Source organism: Musa acuminata, chromosome BXJ2-11 (assembly GCF_036884655.1).
Source record: "Musa acuminata AAA Group cultivar baxijiao chromosome BXJ2-11, Cavendish_Baxijiao_AAA, whole genome shotgun sequence".
NCBI lineage: Eukaryota > Viridiplantae > Streptophyta > Magnoliopsida > Zingiberales > Musaceae > Musa > Musa acuminata.
This window is the reverse complement of record NC_088348.1, coordinates 2,577,664-2,595,271: the sequence shown is the minus strand read 5'-3', so window position 1 is coordinate 2,595,271 and position 17,608 is coordinate 2,577,664. Positions and strand designations below refer to the sequence as shown.

General features: G+C 44.2%; 3 protein-coding genes across 3 annotated transcripts; all 3 read right to left on the bottom strand.

The window, feature by feature from the left end:
- Positions 1-1,472: 1,472 nt before the first annotated feature.
- LOC135627813 (AAA-ATPase At2g46620-like) lies at positions 1,473-3,552 on the bottom strand. Its single transcript, XM_065134148.1, has one exon. It carries the CDS (start codon positions 3,227-3,229, stop codon positions 1,682-1,684), a length of 1,548 nt encoding a protein of 515 aa, XP_064990220.1. The 5' UTR covers positions 3,230-3,552; the 3' UTR covers positions 1,473-1,681.
- Positions 3,553-6,378: 2,826 nt separating this feature from the next.
- Positions 6,379-8,138, bottom strand: LOC103970311 (F-box/LRR-repeat protein At3g48880). Its single transcript, XM_009384041.3, has 4 exons — positions 8,052-8,138; positions 7,591-7,870; positions 7,130-7,528; positions 6,379-7,053 (listed from the first exon to the last, which is right to left on the bottom strand). The coding sequence occupies exons 2-4, from the start codon at positions 7,650-7,652 to the stop codon at positions 6,570-6,572; spliced, it is 945 nt and encodes a 314-aa protein (XP_009382316.3). The 5' UTR covers positions 7,653-7,870; positions 8,052-8,138; the 3' UTR covers positions 6,379-6,569.
- Positions 7,873-15,149, bottom strand: LOC135627980 (probable N6-adenosine-methyltransferase MT-A70-like). The gene is made up of 9 exons (XM_065134464.1): positions 13,894-15,149; positions 13,124-13,222; positions 11,384-11,467; positions 10,956-11,302; positions 9,554-9,770; positions 9,199-9,278; positions 8,546-8,696; positions 8,233-8,359; positions 7,873-8,160 (listed from the first exon to the last, which is right to left on the bottom strand). The coding sequence occupies exons 1-8, from the start codon at positions 15,046-15,048 to the stop codon at positions 8,348-8,350; spliced, it is 2,145 nt and encodes a 714-aa protein (XP_064990536.1). The 5' UTR covers positions 15,049-15,149; the 3' UTR covers positions 7,873-8,160; positions 8,233-8,347.
- Positions 15,150-17,608: the final 2,459 nt, after the last annotated feature.

Genomic DNA, 17,608 nt, shown 5'->3' with positions numbered 1-17,608 from the left:
CGCCTCCTCTTCTTCTCGGCCGTCCGTTGTTGCCCGGCGCAGCCTCTTCCATGTCCGCCACGAACGTGTTCGGCCCCAACAGCCACCACTAGCGCAACTCTTGGTGGAAGACGAATCCCGACAGTGAAACACATCACTGCAAGACACGACGCGACCATCCATCTGCGCCGCCGCAATTGCCCCCTTCTTACAACACACAAGAAGACACACGCCGACTGCCATCTGATGGGAACCAAACGTCAGGCTGTCGAGTGGCCATGGCTTACTTGGACGTGGAGAAGAAGCCACAAGCACGAAGATTGAAAAGGAGCTTCTGAAAGAATCAGGTTCAAGGCCTCATAATATTCATCAGCAACGAATATGTCCGTGGCCACTAACTTTGCCAGAAATCCACGGCCAAATAAATACTCGTCCATCAAATCCTTTGCCGAGAAAAGAGAAGAGAATACAGAGAGAGAGAGAGAGGAAGCATCTTTTCTTGTGCCCAGCTTTCTTCATGTTCACCTTTGATTGCGTAGTCTAAAGACACAGCCTTTCGGCTGCGCATTATACAGCCTATGGCAGAGAATCTCTCCTTTAGCGGACAACACTAATTACGTTCTCTGTTCTCTTTTTTTATGACGAGCATCCAAAACAGAAGACTCGTTAGCTAGCTAAGCATGAGTTCCATGTCAAGATCATTCGAGTAAGCTTGTTGACAAGTGGATCTTGTGTCCTTGTGGTATTGGTCATTCTCTGTCCTCGCACACTCTGCTTTGTGGTTGTGACATTAATGTCTATCGTCCCCATTCCCTGGAAGTGGAACGACAATTACCGTCTCGAGTTGATCTCAACGAGAATGATGATGCATAGACAACCTGGAGATCAAGCTCTGCACTCACTGCTACCCAATCAAAATGTTCAAGAGAGAGAGATTGGTGTGAGGATCGACCCCTGACCTGTCAAATTCGAAGAGGACATCGGTTTCAGGTCCACCTGAGACAACCAAGAAACGAAAAGCTAAGGAGCCCTCCTGTAACTGAGAGAGGTAAAGCAGTTGATTGCGAGCAACAGGAAGACAGTTGCTTCAGAGCGAAAGCTACAGTGGTAAGTGCTGAGAGCATAAGAAGGCTTTACGTGCAGACGAAAGGTCAGCGAGTCTGTTCTCGTTGTCGGCTCCCTCTCCTTTCGATCTCCAACTCATGAGATCATATGAAACCAGTTGAAAAGATCAAACAATTAGGAGTAGAACTAACAAAAAGTCAAAAGGCAAGCTGAGCTAAAAAGTCGTAAGCAAATCACAATACGGCGTCTACTCAATGCGAATCTACTCCAAAAAAGGTTCGAACGAATAAAGCTGGAAGAAGCAGATGGTTCAGCTCCACCTGCTTCTTCCTCTCACCGGCCTTTGACCAAAGCAGCAGCCAAATGGGAGGAGGCAAGGAGGCGGAACACCAGCTGCCTTCGTACGCCATGTTCATGGGAACGAGGAGGAAGAATGAAGCTTGCAGTAGAATTACTTGGAATGTGGAAGGATCGCAGAGTGTGTCATTTACAGTATACACATCCATTTGACCTTCCATCTTTTCTACACCTTCAGTGGTCTCGTTTCGACCCATTTTCTTAGAATTAAAAGAGAGATTAAAGAGAGGCAGAAGCCACAAAAGAATGAGTTTTGCATGCAGAAAACCCAATGGATTGTTCAGTGGGAGTTGTTATCTTTATCTAGCTTGTCCAACGGAGCGCCTGCGGCGGCCGCGGCGGCCGCCACCTCCACCGGCATCACGCCTTCCTTCTTGCTGCCGCTCCTCATCTTTATCAACCCGTACAGCTTCTTGAACTCCTTGATTGACTCCTTCCCGAACCCCAGCCCGCCGGTGCCGCCGCCGTTGCCGCAGTCGCTGCCAGCCGCTGCGTCGTCCCACCGCCGCCCCGAGCCGCTCTCGCTCAGCCTCCGCCCCGCGGCCGATGACGACTGGTGCAACGCGCTGATGACCGACTTCAGCGCCCGGCTCGGGGAGGCACGGTTGGCGATCATGATCTCGCCCACCTCCGCCGGGCTGATCCTGGCGCCGCCCTGGAACACCTCCTCCACCTGCGGGTACAGCTTATGGTCCTTGAGGCCGAGGTAGCTGCTCGCGAGGGTCTTGAAGGCGGTGAAGTCGCAGAGGGGGAAGTGGATGTGCACGTCGAGCCGGCCCGGCCGCAGCACCGCCGGCTCAACCCCCTCCATTCCGCCGCCGTCGGAGGTCATCGTGAACACCATCACCCGCTCCTCGCCGCAGCACGAGAAAATTCCGTCCATGAAGTTTAGGATCCGGGTGAGCTGCGACTCGCCCTCCTCACCGACGCCTTTGCCCTTGAGGTGCCGGTCGAGGTCCTCGACCAGGATCACCGACCTGGGGGTGGTGCTGAGGAGGAGGGCCTTCAGGTCGGCGCCGACGCCGTCCCCGCCCGCGGAGACGCGGGAGAGGTCGACGTCGTAGATATCGTAGCAGAGGAGCTTGGCCATCGCGGCGACGAAAGTGGACTTGCCGGTACCGGGGGGCCCGTAGAGGAGGTAGCTCCGCCGCCAGACGCGACCGACCCGGTGGTAGTAGGCGCGGCCCTTGAGGAACGACTCAAGGTCGGCGCGGACCCGCGCCTTGAGGTCCAGGTCCATCGCGACCGTGTCGAGCGTCGCCGGGTGGGTGAACGGCGCCGACCGCCACCGCGGCCCCCCGCCATCGCCAACGCCCGCGTAGCTGGTGAACAGCCTGACCTCCTTACGCCGGAGCTCGAGGTCGTCTGCGACGGACTCAACGTGCTGGAGGTAGGGACGAAGGACGCGGGTGCGGTCCTGGCGGCGGAGGCGGAGGACGAGGCGGGGGCCGCCGGCTCCACCGGCGGGGGCGTTGGTCCACGAGACGCGGTCGCCGAGGAAGGAATCAGCGGCGGACTGGCCGGGGCCGAGGAGGAGGAAGAAGTCGTTGGGCTTGCGGCCGGAGGAGAAGAGGGTGGCGGCAGCGGCGTCCTCGAGGGAGGGGAGGGCCGCGACATAGGCGGCGGCGCGGCGGTACAGCGGGTTCTCCTGCCCGCTCTCGCTATACCGCGGGATCTCGAAGCTCTGGTACGCCTGCGTCCGCTCGTCCACCCACCGCCACCACCGCCCCCAGCAGTACACCAGCGACTTCAACGACAAAACGATCCGCAGGAGCACCACACCGCCCACCACCGCACAAACCACCGACGCAGCACCGTTCGCGATCATATCTCTCCCCTCTCCCACACAAACAAAACCCAATCAATACAAAGAAGTGAACAACCGCCGGCCGGCTCAACGGAGTTATTAGAGTCAAAGGAGGAGGGAGGGAGGGAGGGAGGAGGAAGAGATATGCGTAAAAAAGGCTATAAAGGAAAAGGTTGGGTATTCGATCGGGCGTGGGGATTAAAATATGGTGGGCGATTTGGAATTCCACGGTGACAGATGGGACTTTCCAGTTCAAACGTCGATGGAGATTTGTGTGAGATCAAGCTGCGGTTCGCCGGCAAGCGGGCGAGTTTGATTTCCTTCGATGACCGAGGATGGGGAAAGGCGGGCGCCTCCTCCACCTACCTGTAAATGACGACATGGTCTTTCTCGACCATTTGACTCGTGAACAAGCCCCGATCCGTCTCGAGTAGGAGTCGATTGCACGCATCTCAACGGACGACGTGGCACGTTTCCCAATGCTACACAACAACAACCTGGTCGAAAAGATCCCAAGATTACGAACGTGGTAAATGTGATCCGTCGAACTAGAGTCATGGATCAAACCGGACGCTTTTATGGACCGGGCGGATTAAACGCAGACCCGCTTGTCCAACGAAAACTCCCCCCACACACACATATATATGATTAATCAGTATAAAATAATTAATAATTGCAGCTTTAATTTATATTAAATATAGTGTGATACCACAATTATTAGGTATATCTTCGATATTTTATATTATACTTCTCTCATTATTCAAAGAAATTAAATATTAATACCGGTGGGATACGCGGATGATCGATCCTCATAATTGAAAAGATATGTATGATATATTAGAATTTATATGTAATTAGTATCTGTGCACGAATTGGGTGGTAAACACGCGATGTAACGTTAACTTGATTCAACCAGACCAGGTGGGCGTTACCCGAGTCAATGTTTGTTTGGATTAGATTGGATCTCGATCTCCAATGTGGATTTATGTTGGACATGTGTCGCACTTTGACATCATGGCGTCGGTAGGAATGGCAGGTGGACGCGCACCAGACGCGGTGGGATGTTGAGTTGATCGCCTAATTAATGGAATTGGAGTTTCAACTGCCCAGGTAAACGCGATTGACCGAAACATGTTGACTTATTCAGGGTCAAAGAAAGCCGCGTCCGAGAACATCTAATCCTTCAATTTGACTGTTGGGTGGTGGAGACATGCTTAGGTTGGATTCAATTGCCGAGAAAGAGAGCAACTATTGATCGACGCAAAGATTCTCGTTCATGATCCAATACAAACGGTCCAATTCTGTGAACGACAGCTCTATTATTGGAGATCTTACAGAGATCCCGGCATTAAAGGCTCCCACAGCAGCTAGCAATGGAGACAGTCCTGCTGCTCATCTTCTTTCTTGTGTCGACTGCTGCACGGTTCGCAGGTCGCGGCAGCTCAAGACCACAGTCACGGGCGGGAAGTGCTGCGTCGAATTTAGCAGTGGAGGGTGAGAGTTGGAAGTTCTCGTCACCAGAGCGTCATTGTCCGGGACCAGCACCACCACAAAGTCCACCATGGACCTCCTCATCTTCTCATGAAACCCTAGAAGACGACAGCAACGTGAGCATCGTTTTACCATTCCAAACAACCCAACCCATTCAAACACCGGAGAAGGGAGCGGAAAGAGATGCCAGGGAATAGTACGCAGTGCAGCATGAAACTAGGTCAAGGATTCATGGTGTGTTGCCCACGGCGCTCCAGTCCAACTGCCACCATTACTGCGTGTAAGAGAACAGTCCAATCTTAGCATCACAAGCGCGTTTATGACGACGACGCAGGTCTGCAGCTCGCTGGTTATCTGACAGTGTAAACTTCATGGTGGAGAGAGAGAAACTTGATGTCTGCAAACGGCATCAAGCTGACATGAGAATAGCAGTATTCTACACTTGTATTCGACATCAACACAACCTTTAAATGCTTACTTCTTTTTCTTTGACAATGAACCGACTGTTTCAGATCATTCATGATGAACAGGAGTTACTGCGAATCTGTTCACAGATATATATAGACAATGGTAGATTGCTGCTTCAACTATCAATGGATAAAGCATCCGACTTGCCCGGATGGAGATGTCTCCATCCAGCTATGTTTCAGCTGGGAATTGGATGCATTGCTGTGCTTCACTGGGAATACATGCAGCACCACCAAACGCATCCCTCAATATATATATATATATATAATAGGTGATCTCACACTTTTGGGGCCCAATGGAAAGACGAATGAACGGCTGGGTTGGCCTCTGACAGAGGAACCATAAGATAGAGCGAAAGATCGGCCAGCAGTTAATGTAGCAAAAGAAGCACTAAAGAAAGAAGCAAGTGGACAAAAGGGAGAAGTCAAGATGGGAGGAACCATCATGTTTCCATTGTAAGATAGTTCAATATATAAAGGGTAATTAAAAAGATTTAGTCTTTTAGAAAGACCATTACAAAAATTGTTTTTTCATTGAATAAATTTGTTCCAATAATTATGCATTTAAAATGTTAAAACTTAGAATACATTGTGTCATTTTATAAATTTTATCATCACTGATCAATCTTGATTTCAAGATCTAAATCATGTATTTAGCACGATGCATGTGAGACATATTCTGTTCTTATTTAGCAAAGTCAACCCTCCTCCTTTTGCTAGGATGTAGACGAGGCTTTCAACCATCAGCAGGTGGATTTCAGAATGGATTAACACAAATGCAGGCACTACCATCGAAAGAAGTACAAGAGCTCGAAGCTGCTAAAGGCACTTTGGTGCGCATAAAGCAGAGAACAAAAGGTCTCAAGTCTATCCTATCATGTCAAGAAGATAGATAGAAAGATAGAAAGATAGATAGATATCCATGACCTTACAAGCCATGTTCGCCGCAGAACCCGAGGAAGTCCTCGAACCACCTGTTTCCAACTTAGTCAAAGACAAGTCAACTCCAAACAGCCAATGAATAGAGTTTCTTTGTTGGTGGTCTCGCATCTCAGACAAATGGGACTTGATCTACCGAGTAGCTCTTCCCCGATTACAGAACAAGTCAACAAGTCTCGGGAGGAGGAGAATAGAGCAAATAAATGAGATTGGCTGACCCAATTCTTTTGGGCCGCCAGCTATCGACAATTTGATGTGCTTCAGCCCGACCCGTCAATTATAATGGTAGGTTTTCATGCAAAGCATACAACTTCCAAACCTCGCCAGAAAAGTCAACGATCACAAATTGCGATGGCATGCGTTCCCTGTACATGAGTGACCAACACGATAGCCAGGAAGGAAGGAGGAGGAAGAAAGAAAGAGGGGAAAGGGTCAAACACCACATCAATGCGTGGAAGGTGCAATCACCAGCAGAAAATTCCGGTCTGGTGCTCCGGCTCGTCCGTCTCGTATCCGTAGTCATCAAGCAGCTTCGATCCCTGGTGATCGAAGACCTTGAGATTGGACGCCATGGACACCACCTCCTCATCGGCTTCGAAACCAAGACAATCCTTCACGGCCAGCCTCTCCAAGCTTTTGCACCCGTTGACTATCACCCCCAGCTCTGTCTTGGTTAAGTAGGACTTGCTCAGGTCCAAGCACTTGAGCTCCGGAAGGCAGTTGACCATGACGCACGCGTCCTCCGGGGTGATCAATCCCGACACCCGCAGCCGCGTGAACCGCCTGCAGTCGTGGCCTATTCTGGCGACCAACGCCAGGAAGGAAGAAGGCTTCGATTCCAGCTCGAGCTCCTCGAGGTTTCTCCACCCGCCGACGAGTTCGGGGATCCGGAGTTCGTCTTCGAGCATCAGGCGATCCGGCAAGGCCAGCCTCCTCAGTCCGGGGCACCTGCTACGTGACGCCATTAGAGTCTAGGGTTCGGCAGAAACCCGCCACGGAGAAGATCGCATGCAGCACTACTCACTTCACGGAAGCGTACACCAAGTCTCGCCACGACACACTGGATGACGACGGGAATACGAGCTCCGTCACGGATCCACGAGCGCGGTCGACGACGAACTCCATGAGAGGGGAGAAGGAGAAGCTGCGAAGGGAGTAGCGGGAGACGAACCCCTTGCAGAACCTGCTCCATGGCATGAGGTCCAGCGTCCGGAAGTCGACGACTCGCCAGCATCCGGGGTCGAGGGAAGCCTGCGCCCAGGACTTGCAGACGAAGGGAACGGAGATGGTGAGGTCGTCGAGGCCCAGCCGCAGGAAGATGGAAACCAAACAGTCCGTCGGCATCTCCTCCCATCTCCTTCCTTCCTCCATGGCGAGGGGTCGTCCTTTGGGGTCGATGGACACGGTGGTTATTATGATTGACCTGAACTCAAAACGTTAGTCGATGACAAACCGACGAAGACCGAGCAGTAGGAAAAGTATTACTCTGGAATTCTATTGTGACACGAAAGGTGGAAGTTGTTTGCGGTACAACTCTGGGCCGCCATGTGTCCGACACGACTAAGGAAGTCCTTCGAGCACGTGGCGAACCGGATGAAGTCTTATTTCACGACGTGGCGCCACCAACCGAGACCAGCTTTACTTGGGCTGTTGGTGTAGCGAGTCGGATACGCTATCGAGACCTTTCACCTTAAGTTGAAGCCGTCGAGGACTATAAACTTGCATTCTTCGTCAAGCACAGCCTTCACCAATTAAGGAAGGAATACTGATAGAGCACAAAAGAAATAGATTTACGGTAGCAGCCAAAAGAAGAGGCAATTACAATATAAAAAATGAATGAAGAATACAAGAATTGGATCTACTTTTTATAATAAAATCCAGGAGTGTAGCTTAATCCCAGAGAACAAATTTGAGAAGAAGATTTATTAGAAGGGAAATTAATATACTGCAGCAATATGCCGATGCAAAGTGGGGCATGGATGCTGCGCTTGTGTTGTTGTTGAAGAGCCTTCCATCGACAAGATAAGTTAGGATGGGAAAGTTACAGTGATTAACCTGAATAAGAAGCATATGTGAGAATACAGCACTTCAACCTAAATTATCCGAAAGAGTAGAGATAAAACATACTTTTTAAGAGATTGGGAACTCTGCTCTCAAAGCTTCGAAGATGTTAATAGTTCAAAAAGCTTCTACTCTGTATGCGATCAACCATGATTCCAAGGCAGTAACCGGCAAGGCCAGGCTAGGGTTGGTGCTGAAAAGCAATGGAAGATGCACACATGTAAAGAACTCACAAGCTCGGTGTGAAGCTTAATCTAAGATGCAGATTCAGAATCTAACATCGCTGATTTTGGACGGTGGAATGGAAGCAGATGCAGCTGGTTTCATAAATTGGTCAGATGATTGTTTTTTAGTCCACTTCTACAACGGGTGTCCTCACCTGAGAGGTATTCGAGTCCGTGTCCATGGCAGAAGTTCTGGTTGGCGATGCTGGCTGCACCTCCACATCGGGATAAGCAGCCTTGAATCTAGCCCTAAGGCCTTCATCCACTAGCTGCACCCCGTTCAATTGATTGCCAAGTGATAGCCACCTGGTTATATAGCAAACCAACGATTATAACAAGCCCACCAAATAGAACAAACTACTTTACCTAAAGCAGGATGACTTAGAAATAGAAATACAGACAATAAGGATGATTTCTGAACTCCAAATAATAAGATAGTGTGCAAGGAATGTATAATGACTAATAACAAGACGAAGGAAAATGTGAATGGAATGCAACTCATAAACGGAAATAATACAATAGAATGAACATCATAGTACTCCATAAGTTTTACAAGGAAATCCGAGAAAATGGCATCCAGAAATTACTAGATCTTCACATGCATTTACATGATATGACTGTCACGATCACGATCAAACCTGTTTTCACAGGTGCAGTTTAAGCACAAACATAGAAGCAAACACCAACAGATATGCAAACAAAGAAGAAAAAACAGATACAATGCAAACAAAGTGCAAAAATGTACACATGTATAAAAGATGCAGTGAGTAAAAGCCAAGTAAATATGATCAACACCAGATGGGAATACCCTGCATGTGTATTGTGTATACGAGCAAACAGTTCCAACTTTCTCGTCCTCGGGCTGATTCTCTCCAGCATTGGGTACATCTGCAGTCAAGCATGTACATTAGAAATATAGCAAGGAATATGCATTCTCGAAAGAAGTTCAGATTCAAGACAGTAAATTTTCAAATTAAATCCATTCATATTTACAAAATTCTGTAATAAAGTAATGCTGGTGAGAATCAAAAAGAGTGATAATGGAGTATTCTCCAATTATGTCCTCACACCTACTGTGCACGATAATAAAAATTGTATAGTGATACACATTGTCTATATTCATTTTTTTATAGAAAGAAGATGCAAAATATAAAATCTATTACCTCATCAGGTTTTCGGCTTGTTTCCCGAACTTCAGCGACAATAACATCAGTATCAATGTTCCTGTTTACCTCAGGATTCCCCTTTATTCCAACAAGGCAATGCTCTTTACTATGATTGAGCCAGTGACCTGTGCGTCCTGTTCTTATAATCCGTTGAAGCTGATTGGTCTTTACCCAAATGATTTCCTCAACACGCTGGTATCCCCAAAGCTCTAAACTGGTAATAACATTAAAACCATACATTGTGCTAACTTAAGATCCTCCTACCATCAGGACAAGTTTTCAGAATACACACTTCGTGTTTTGCTCTCATTTGCAGCACAGCCTAAACAAACTTATACTGTGCTTATACATTCTTTAATTGCATTTTTAGCAAAACTATTATCACAGAAGAAAAGCAATAAAAAGGAAGAATCATACAAAACAAATAACTTGATATTAATAAAGCTGACTTCAATATTGTTCAATCTAAAAGAAAAATCACAAGAGCAAAAATAACTAACTATTTTCCCATTGATCCCATGGCTAATAGAAAAGTACTAAAAGCAAAAATCCACAAAGTGCTAAAGACTAAAACACTTAAACCTTATTACGAGATATGAAGTAGCCTCTTTTTGGATAAGCAGATATGATCAATGAGTATTTAACACGAAGCTCCTACTGGGCACTTAGATTTCTTTAGATCAAAAACAAGGGTCAAGGGAGGTAATCCAGTAGTCAAGCTCAATAACCTTTACCTCTATTATGTTACTTATTTGGTTTGATAATAGAAAATATCTTCAACCAGAAAACTAGTAGTATAAACAAAGGGAATATGTTAATCAACCATCTTGTTGAAATAGGTATTCCACTGGTTGCATTCTTTCCCTAATATGTGCATCCTTTTAACCAGTCAGTATAAACCCTATGAGATAAGGTTGTTCAATGGGAAAACTCTATCATCCAACTTGATCTGAAATGGTCCCTCAGTTTTCTTGTAATAGTATATCAAGTTTGGTTCGGGTTCTCAGATGTATATAGCCTTGAGTCATCTATCAATCATAACTTATGTCGGTTTCCATAACTATATATAATTACAGACCATGTCATGCAGCGAAACTTTAAGTTGCTTATTCTAATGTAGAGTTTTAGACACCAACTTGAAAATCCTCGGCCATCATGGCCAGAACCAAGCATAGAGGAAAAAAATGATGAGTAACAAGAATACCCAAAAATTGATTCATTTAATCACATTTGTAGATAATTTTCCAAATATAAGCAACAGATTAGACTGACCCAGACAAAACCATAAGAAAATTCGATTATATCACAAAAGCAGCAACGAAAAGCAGATCAACCTCACTTTATTAAATCACACTAACAGCAATTTCTAAGAAAAAGAAAAAAACAAAATATAGCTCACCATTCACGACCAAGTTCCATTGCACGCCCAGTGACCCAAAGGAAAATCAGACCATCAGTTTGCAATGTTGGTACATTAAGATTTTTCATTTCCTCATCAGCCATTGTACCATATGGCAATTCCATATGAATATCCCATGGAGGGTCTGCCATAATAACCCCAAATTGTCCCAAGATATCCATTCTAAAGGTTCGAATATCACAGTTTATCCACTGGGATTGACCAAGCTCAACTTCTGAACAATATTCAGCCCTTTGGTACTTTATTGGTCTTTGAGGTGGATTAGCCAATCCCAGAATTGGAGCATCCAGTGTTTGGTCAAGTTCATAATGAACATATTTGCAAGTCTGCAATGAAAACATTGAACAATATAAACCAGAGAATAAGAATGGGAACCAGCAAAGACAGATAGAAAGCCAAAATTTAACCTTTGTATGACGGCATGTATCCAGAAAGGAGCAGTCACCCAAATTTGTATCAGTATGTGGAGCAATAATACGGCGGAAATGAACCTGCTTGCAAATAAGTGAGGTTCAAACCTTAAACAAAAAAGCTACTAAATTCAAGGGAGCAAAAAAAGAACCTCAATCTTATGAAAGATATATCAAGAAACTGAAGTCACCATTGAAATAATAAGTGAAAACATAAGGGTCATTACTTCAACAAACAAATCCTAAAGGCTCTAGATGGTTCCCAAGTAGTGTTGAATCATCAAGTCTAATAACATATACCGTAAACAATTTATTTAAAGCATCAGCTTCATAAGGAGATGAAGAATCAATACCCCACAATCAGTAATTATGGTCCTGGAGACTCAAGATGGCTTGCCAGGAATGCCGATTTGTCAACTTTTAGTGTATATACCATGAGCCAAATCAAGCTACTTATTTGAACTTTCCCCTCATAGCAACAGTCATTATCTACTAGATTCAAGGAGATGAAGACCAAAGAAAAATTGAAAGAGCAAACAAAGGGCATAAACCACTTAGAAACAAAGGAAGAAGTTTCCCTCAATGCACCCCAAGTACTCATGGCCGGCTGGTGCAAGCTCCTCTAAACTTTTCACTTCAAAATTCCATCTTGTTTCATAATAACATTTTGTTCATTTTTTAACTTAATTTATCCACTGCAATAGTCTACATTCATGTGACACTCGATGGGTTCCTATGGTTGCAACTTGAGCCCTCACTATGTCAACATAGCAAATATTTTACCTTCTTTGCTACCAAATGTTCTGACATGCAAAAACCATGGTTTCTTATAATTCTTTTTTCTGTTCAGAATTGTCTGGACAAATCATCCATTTGAGTATTCCAACAAGGTCCTACTATAATACACTAATAGTTCATCAAAAAGGCTAACAAGGAACATTTTCCTTTTAGTTTCCCTCAAAAAATATAAAAAGAACATATCGACTCCGTGTTGACCTCTAAACAAAAAAAGAAAAACTTTATTACTTCAGTTTTGAAAAAATGTGCTATCATGTTGACCTCTAAACAAAAGAAATAAGCCTTCACAGAATTTGCAAACTAGTATGAGTTCGGGAAGATGTATAAAGGTCCATACAATCCAACAGAGAGCATACCGACTCTGATACAAGAAAAGTAACAAACAGCAAAAGAATAGCACATCAAGGAACATGCTTGCTTGCTGACTTCTAAGGTAACAGACCTTGAAAGAACTCACAACCTAAAAGTAGAATGGAAAGATGCATAAAGGTGAGTAGTATCTAGGACAGTGCATATGTCTTGCTATTTGCTTTGTTGTTTACTAGGGTTAAAGGATGCAAAGAGAGCATTATTATAAAATGGGGCTTCAGCTATCATGAAATTAGCACAGGGCCTTGTAATTGCACTTGAATTGGACAAAAGAAATCATGATTTTTATTCAGTTCTGTCATATACAAGTTGGCATTGGGTTTACTGTTTAAATCAATAACACAACTAGAAGGAAACAAAAGTAAACTTGTGAACTGGACTCTGTTCATTTGTCCACACAACAAGAAAAATAGTGAACAAGTAAATAATATGATTATAAGTTACATCAAGTAAATCTGTAAGAAAAGTTCTCAAAATTTGATGAACAAATAGAGCTCATGGCATTTCAACAACATAACAAAAGTCAAGGATTAGCACCTTACACTAGTAAGATATTGACATAAAACTAACCTTATCACAAGCAACAAATGAACCAGAATGACGCCGGCAGTCTTCTTTAGTTAAATGAGTACAGTATTCCTTGAGTTGAGAGCCGCCTTTCGTCTTAAACTGAGAAAAAATTGTCAAGTTTAGACAGGCAGATGAGAGGAACACCAATCGATTCTTGAACAGAATATATTCATCATATTAATATTTAACTTAACTAATATTGGATTAAGAGGTACGTGCATCATGATGTATTGGAAGTACGTTAAAATAAAAGGTGGGTTATGTTTCAGGTGACAGGTTGTACAAGTAGTTGACTGACCAAGAGAACATGGGAACCACATCAAACAAGTAACAGAAGGAAGCAGCATATGCTTGTCCCATCTTATAATAGAAGACTTCGATTGGATTCATGAACAAAAAGAAAAGAAAAATGAAATTGACCACATCCTTCTACTTCTGATTCTAGTCCTTCATTCTAAAAAGTTGATTTGGAAGCAGCAGCTCATTATGCAGACATGAATGTTAAAAGCAGAGAACAGTTGCCGATAGCAGCAAACAACTACCATCTATGAAAACCATATTTAAGCAAGCATTTGTTCATTAGAATTCCAGTTTCACAAACCCTGAATGCATAAATCTATTCATGATTCAAAATCCACTTCATTCGATAGCTATAATGACCCTATAATTTATAATCATAGTATCTTTCTTCTATTAGGCGAGTTGATGTTTCATGGAGAATCAATAGTGATGCAAGGAGCAGGAATAAGTTTTAAGTGAATTATCCGAGCCTTTGCAGCAGCTGCGGCCTCCTTTGCTGTAGGGCGGTGAATGAGCTCCAAAATCTCCTCTCCTGCCTTGGACAACTGCATCTCTTTGAATGTCTTCTTATTCAACAATGCATCTAGATCATTTAGATCATCTTCCTCTGTCCCTTGCTTTAACATCGCTGGATTAGGCCTACCCGGAGTGTTGCCAGGTCCGATGAGAGGCCTCTGAAGGGGAGCAAGTCCTATCAATCCCATTGCTCTAGGTCCACCACCAGCCAGAGATGGCGGACCGCCAGACCCCGGAAAGAGATGGGGCATGCCGGTGAGATGAGCATCAGGAGGCCCCATCCACATATCCAGCGACGGACTTGCCATCATCATGGAAGTGTTATCAACTCCGGCCATATTTGGCCCCTGAGCCTGATAGTTCCCCTTGCTCGAGTTGCGTTCCGTCGAGATATGACGTAGTGGTGGCTGCTGACCCTGAGAAGAGCTCTCTGGAAGTTCTTTGAGGAGCTTGTTCCGATTGATGCTCCAAATCATCAGCACTGACTTCCCGTTCACGGTGAACTCCTCCAACTGCACTCCACCGCTCTCTTCCGCTATGCGCCGCAGCGCCATCTCGATGGCAGAAATTGGCCCGAGATCCCCGCCGAGATCGGAGAGTGCAGCCTTCTCAGACGGGGTAGCGGAAGACTGATCGTTCACCAGCCGCCGAAGCAACGCGGCGGAGTCGATCTCGGTGAAGGGAACGAACTCCAATAGGCAGACGGCGACCATGGTGCGGACGACGGAGAGAAGGTCGCCGCCAGAGGAGGCGCCGCCGTCGGCCCCAGAGGAGGGCGGAGAGGGCTTGCGGCGGGTGCGAGGGAGGGTGCAGGTATCGGGGAGGTGACGGCGGCGGGGGTTGACGGAGTGGTGATCGGAGGAGGGCTCAGTACTCGGGCTGGGGATGAGTGTGGGGGAGAAAGGGCGGCGGTTGAAGGCGGAGATAACGCGGAGGGACACGTCGAGGGAAGAGGCGAGGTCGGGGACGAGGGAGTGGAGGGAGGCCAGAAGGTCTTGCTGCGACTGGCGGCGAGAAGCGATGGCACCCTCCATTTGGTGGCGCATCTCCGTAACGGCGGCGACGTCGTCAACTTCGCCATCGCCATCGCCATCGGTTGGCGGTTCCATGCCTGGCTTTCGAGACCGAAACGGACGAGTCGAGGCAGCGGCGGGCGTCGGCCCTCTCTCTCTCTCTCTCTCCCCCGATACGAATGATGAGATCCGACTCGGTTACCTTAAAGCACGTGAGATGCGCGCGCTTTAAGCATGCATTCGGGTTCACTATAGGTGCAGCCTAACCGAAACCCTTAACATCACCTGCCGTTCGTCACCCCTCGTCGGCGATCCAACGGTGGAGATAAATTCCCAAAACGTGGGGTAAATATAGTTTGACTTTTATTTTCTGCCTCTATGCTTAAAAATGAATACATTATTCCTTCTAAATATTTTCTGCCTTCTTTTCATTGTCGATTCTTTTTTGGTATAGTGAATTAGAGGAATTTTATTTTGGTTTGGTGCATTATATATAAGCTATTGTTATTAGTATTTTCCCAAAGAATATGCCTCATTTTCTATTTTTAGCTTTTCAAAATTTTAATATTATCCCATCCTTTATTTTCTTTTTTTGTGTCATCGTTTTTTTGGTCTGATTCAATGCATCGGACCGGTGAATTAATTAAATCGAACCAAATCAATAATAAAAAGTTTATATTATTAAAAATAAAGGATGAATTTCCAAAAAAAAAATCATTGGTTTTACTACAAAGTAAATCGAATCGATCGATAAATAAAATAAAATCTGTTAATAATAAATTTATGATCCAAGTTCTTATTTAAAAAAATAATATTTAAGTGTATAAATATTTAAAATTATAAAAATAGAAAATTATTATCGAAGATATAAAAATGTATAATCCATATCTTTATTTTTAAATAATATTTAAAATAACCAAAAATTAATTATGAGTACTGTTTGGTTCATAAACTTAAGATTTAGTCAATATTTCTTAAAATCAGTGTAATTTTGTCCATATTAAGTATGTTTTGCCCAAAAAGACACTTGGAAAGTCTCAAATCATGTACATAATTCTTGAGTTTTTTCTCAAAATATATTCCAAGTACCTTCTTGTTGTAATAAATACTCTCATTATAGAATATTAACAAATTTTAGAATAAAAAACACTAAATATTTGAGTGCATAAAACTAATAATTGAATTACTTACAATGCTTTTTTTAATAAATTAATAATAGAGTTTGCTATTAATATTTTTGAAAAAAAAATAAAAATAAGATTTGATCATTAACTCGAGTTAATGTGACAAAGTTGATATCTTGTTTTTCCGAATTATATCAAATCGAGACGAAGTGTTGTAATATAAGAGTCAAAGCATAAATGGTTACATGACTTGTTCTACAAAGAAAAAGAAAGAAAATCTATTTGAGTCTAATGTCTAAACATCTTTGTTCCTTCTCTGAATTGGATCATGCAACATATCCATTAAATTAGTGTTTGTTCATCTCTAGTGAATTGATGAGGAGTTTAAGAGCTGAGTATTAGTCTATAGGATTGGATAGAATAACATACAGAGGTGTTGGTGAACAAATGTAGGCTAATGAGTCATTATAACTTGGTTCACGAGTCGGGAGTCTTTTCTCGACTGAGCTAGATAACGAGGTGGATGTGCCCTCAAGAAAGGATACTTATCGACGTTTGTTGGTCTCCAGGCCGATTGGCAGCTCGCCCTTGCATGCTGGATGGTAAACCCTGGGTTGAGACGCTCGCGGCTCGCAAATGGTCGTTCACCTGCAAAATTAGCCCTCGTCGGGTGATCCCCGATTTTGGCTCCTCCGACGAGCAAGTCAGTAGTGGGTTGAATTGCTTTATTTGCCTCTCCTCTAGCCGGATGTCGACCATGGGCTTTTATATTATTATACAAGGGTCGATTGCACACGGGTTCGACATGGCCGCTGACTCGAGAGGGATGGGACGACACTTCTAACTGGTCGTCGTCTCGGGACGTGCGAAGCGACGTCAGACGGCAACACCCCGAGCTCTCGGGACGGGACATGTTGAATAGCATCTCAGTACGAATTCTGATTTAGTGCATGACATCGACTGTGACGTGTCTTGGGCCCAAAATACGTCTTATCAATACGGTTTAGAATCGCTTAGATAATTCGAAAGGAAATCATATTATATTATATAGTGTTTGTTAGTTTGTTTGTTTTATAACATAAGTGATGATCGAGTTTAGACGTCATTTGTGATCTTTCAACCCTGTGGAAAGATAACAAATGTTCATATGATGTTGTTTTAGTTATTGAGCTATTATTTTGCCTGTTTTGAGTTTAGCTTTTTGCAACATTTGGATGAGGATTTAATGGTCATGACATTGGTTTCCTAGAATTATTTTATTTACATCTTAAGTTTGATGTATTGACTTTCTAGATAATGAAAAGGTCAGTTATATACATGTTATTTTTACACCATGGTTGCCAACTATTTTCTTACTGCATGCATATCATTTTATAGCTAAGTTCTTAACCAAATGTTTTTATTTTGTTTTCTCGGTTTGGAGTCCTTTTTTTTTTTTTTTCGAGTTTGTCACTGAATATTTTGATGGGATAAAAAAATTTATATACGAATAAGCATGCTATAACATGAAATGAAAAATTAAACAAAAATCA

Bases quoted from the DNA above. Each gene is read 5' to 3' on its own strand.
- LOC135627813 (XM_065134148.1), bottom strand. From the start codon at position 3,229: ATGATCGCGAACGGTGCTGCGTCGGTGGTTTGTGCGGTGGTGGGCGGT.
- LOC103970311 (XM_009384041.3), bottom strand. From the start codon at position 7,652: ATGGCGGCCCAGAGTTGTACCGCAAACAACTTCCACCTTTCGTGTCAC. The intron at 7,529-7,590 runs GTAATACTTTTC...TTTTGAGTTCAG, and splicing joins TGTCACAATAGAATTCCAGA to GTCAATCATAATAACCACCG. The intron at 7,054-7,129 runs GTGAGTAGTGCT...GTCACGTAGCAG, and splicing joins TTGGTGTACGCTTCCGTGAA to GTGCCCCGGACTGAGGAGGC.
- LOC135627980 (XM_065134464.1), bottom strand. From the start codon at position 15,048: ATGGAACCGCCAACCGATGGCGATGGCGATGGCGAAGTTGACGACGTC. The intron at 11,468-13,123 runs GTTAGTTTTATG...ATTTGCAAGCAG, and splicing joins CATTTGTTGCTTGTGATAAG to GTTCATTTCCGCCGTATTAT. The intron at 9,279-9,553 runs GTAATAGATTTT...GCTTGACTGCAG, and splicing joins CAAGCCGAAAACCTGATGAG to ATGTACCCAATGCTGGAGAG.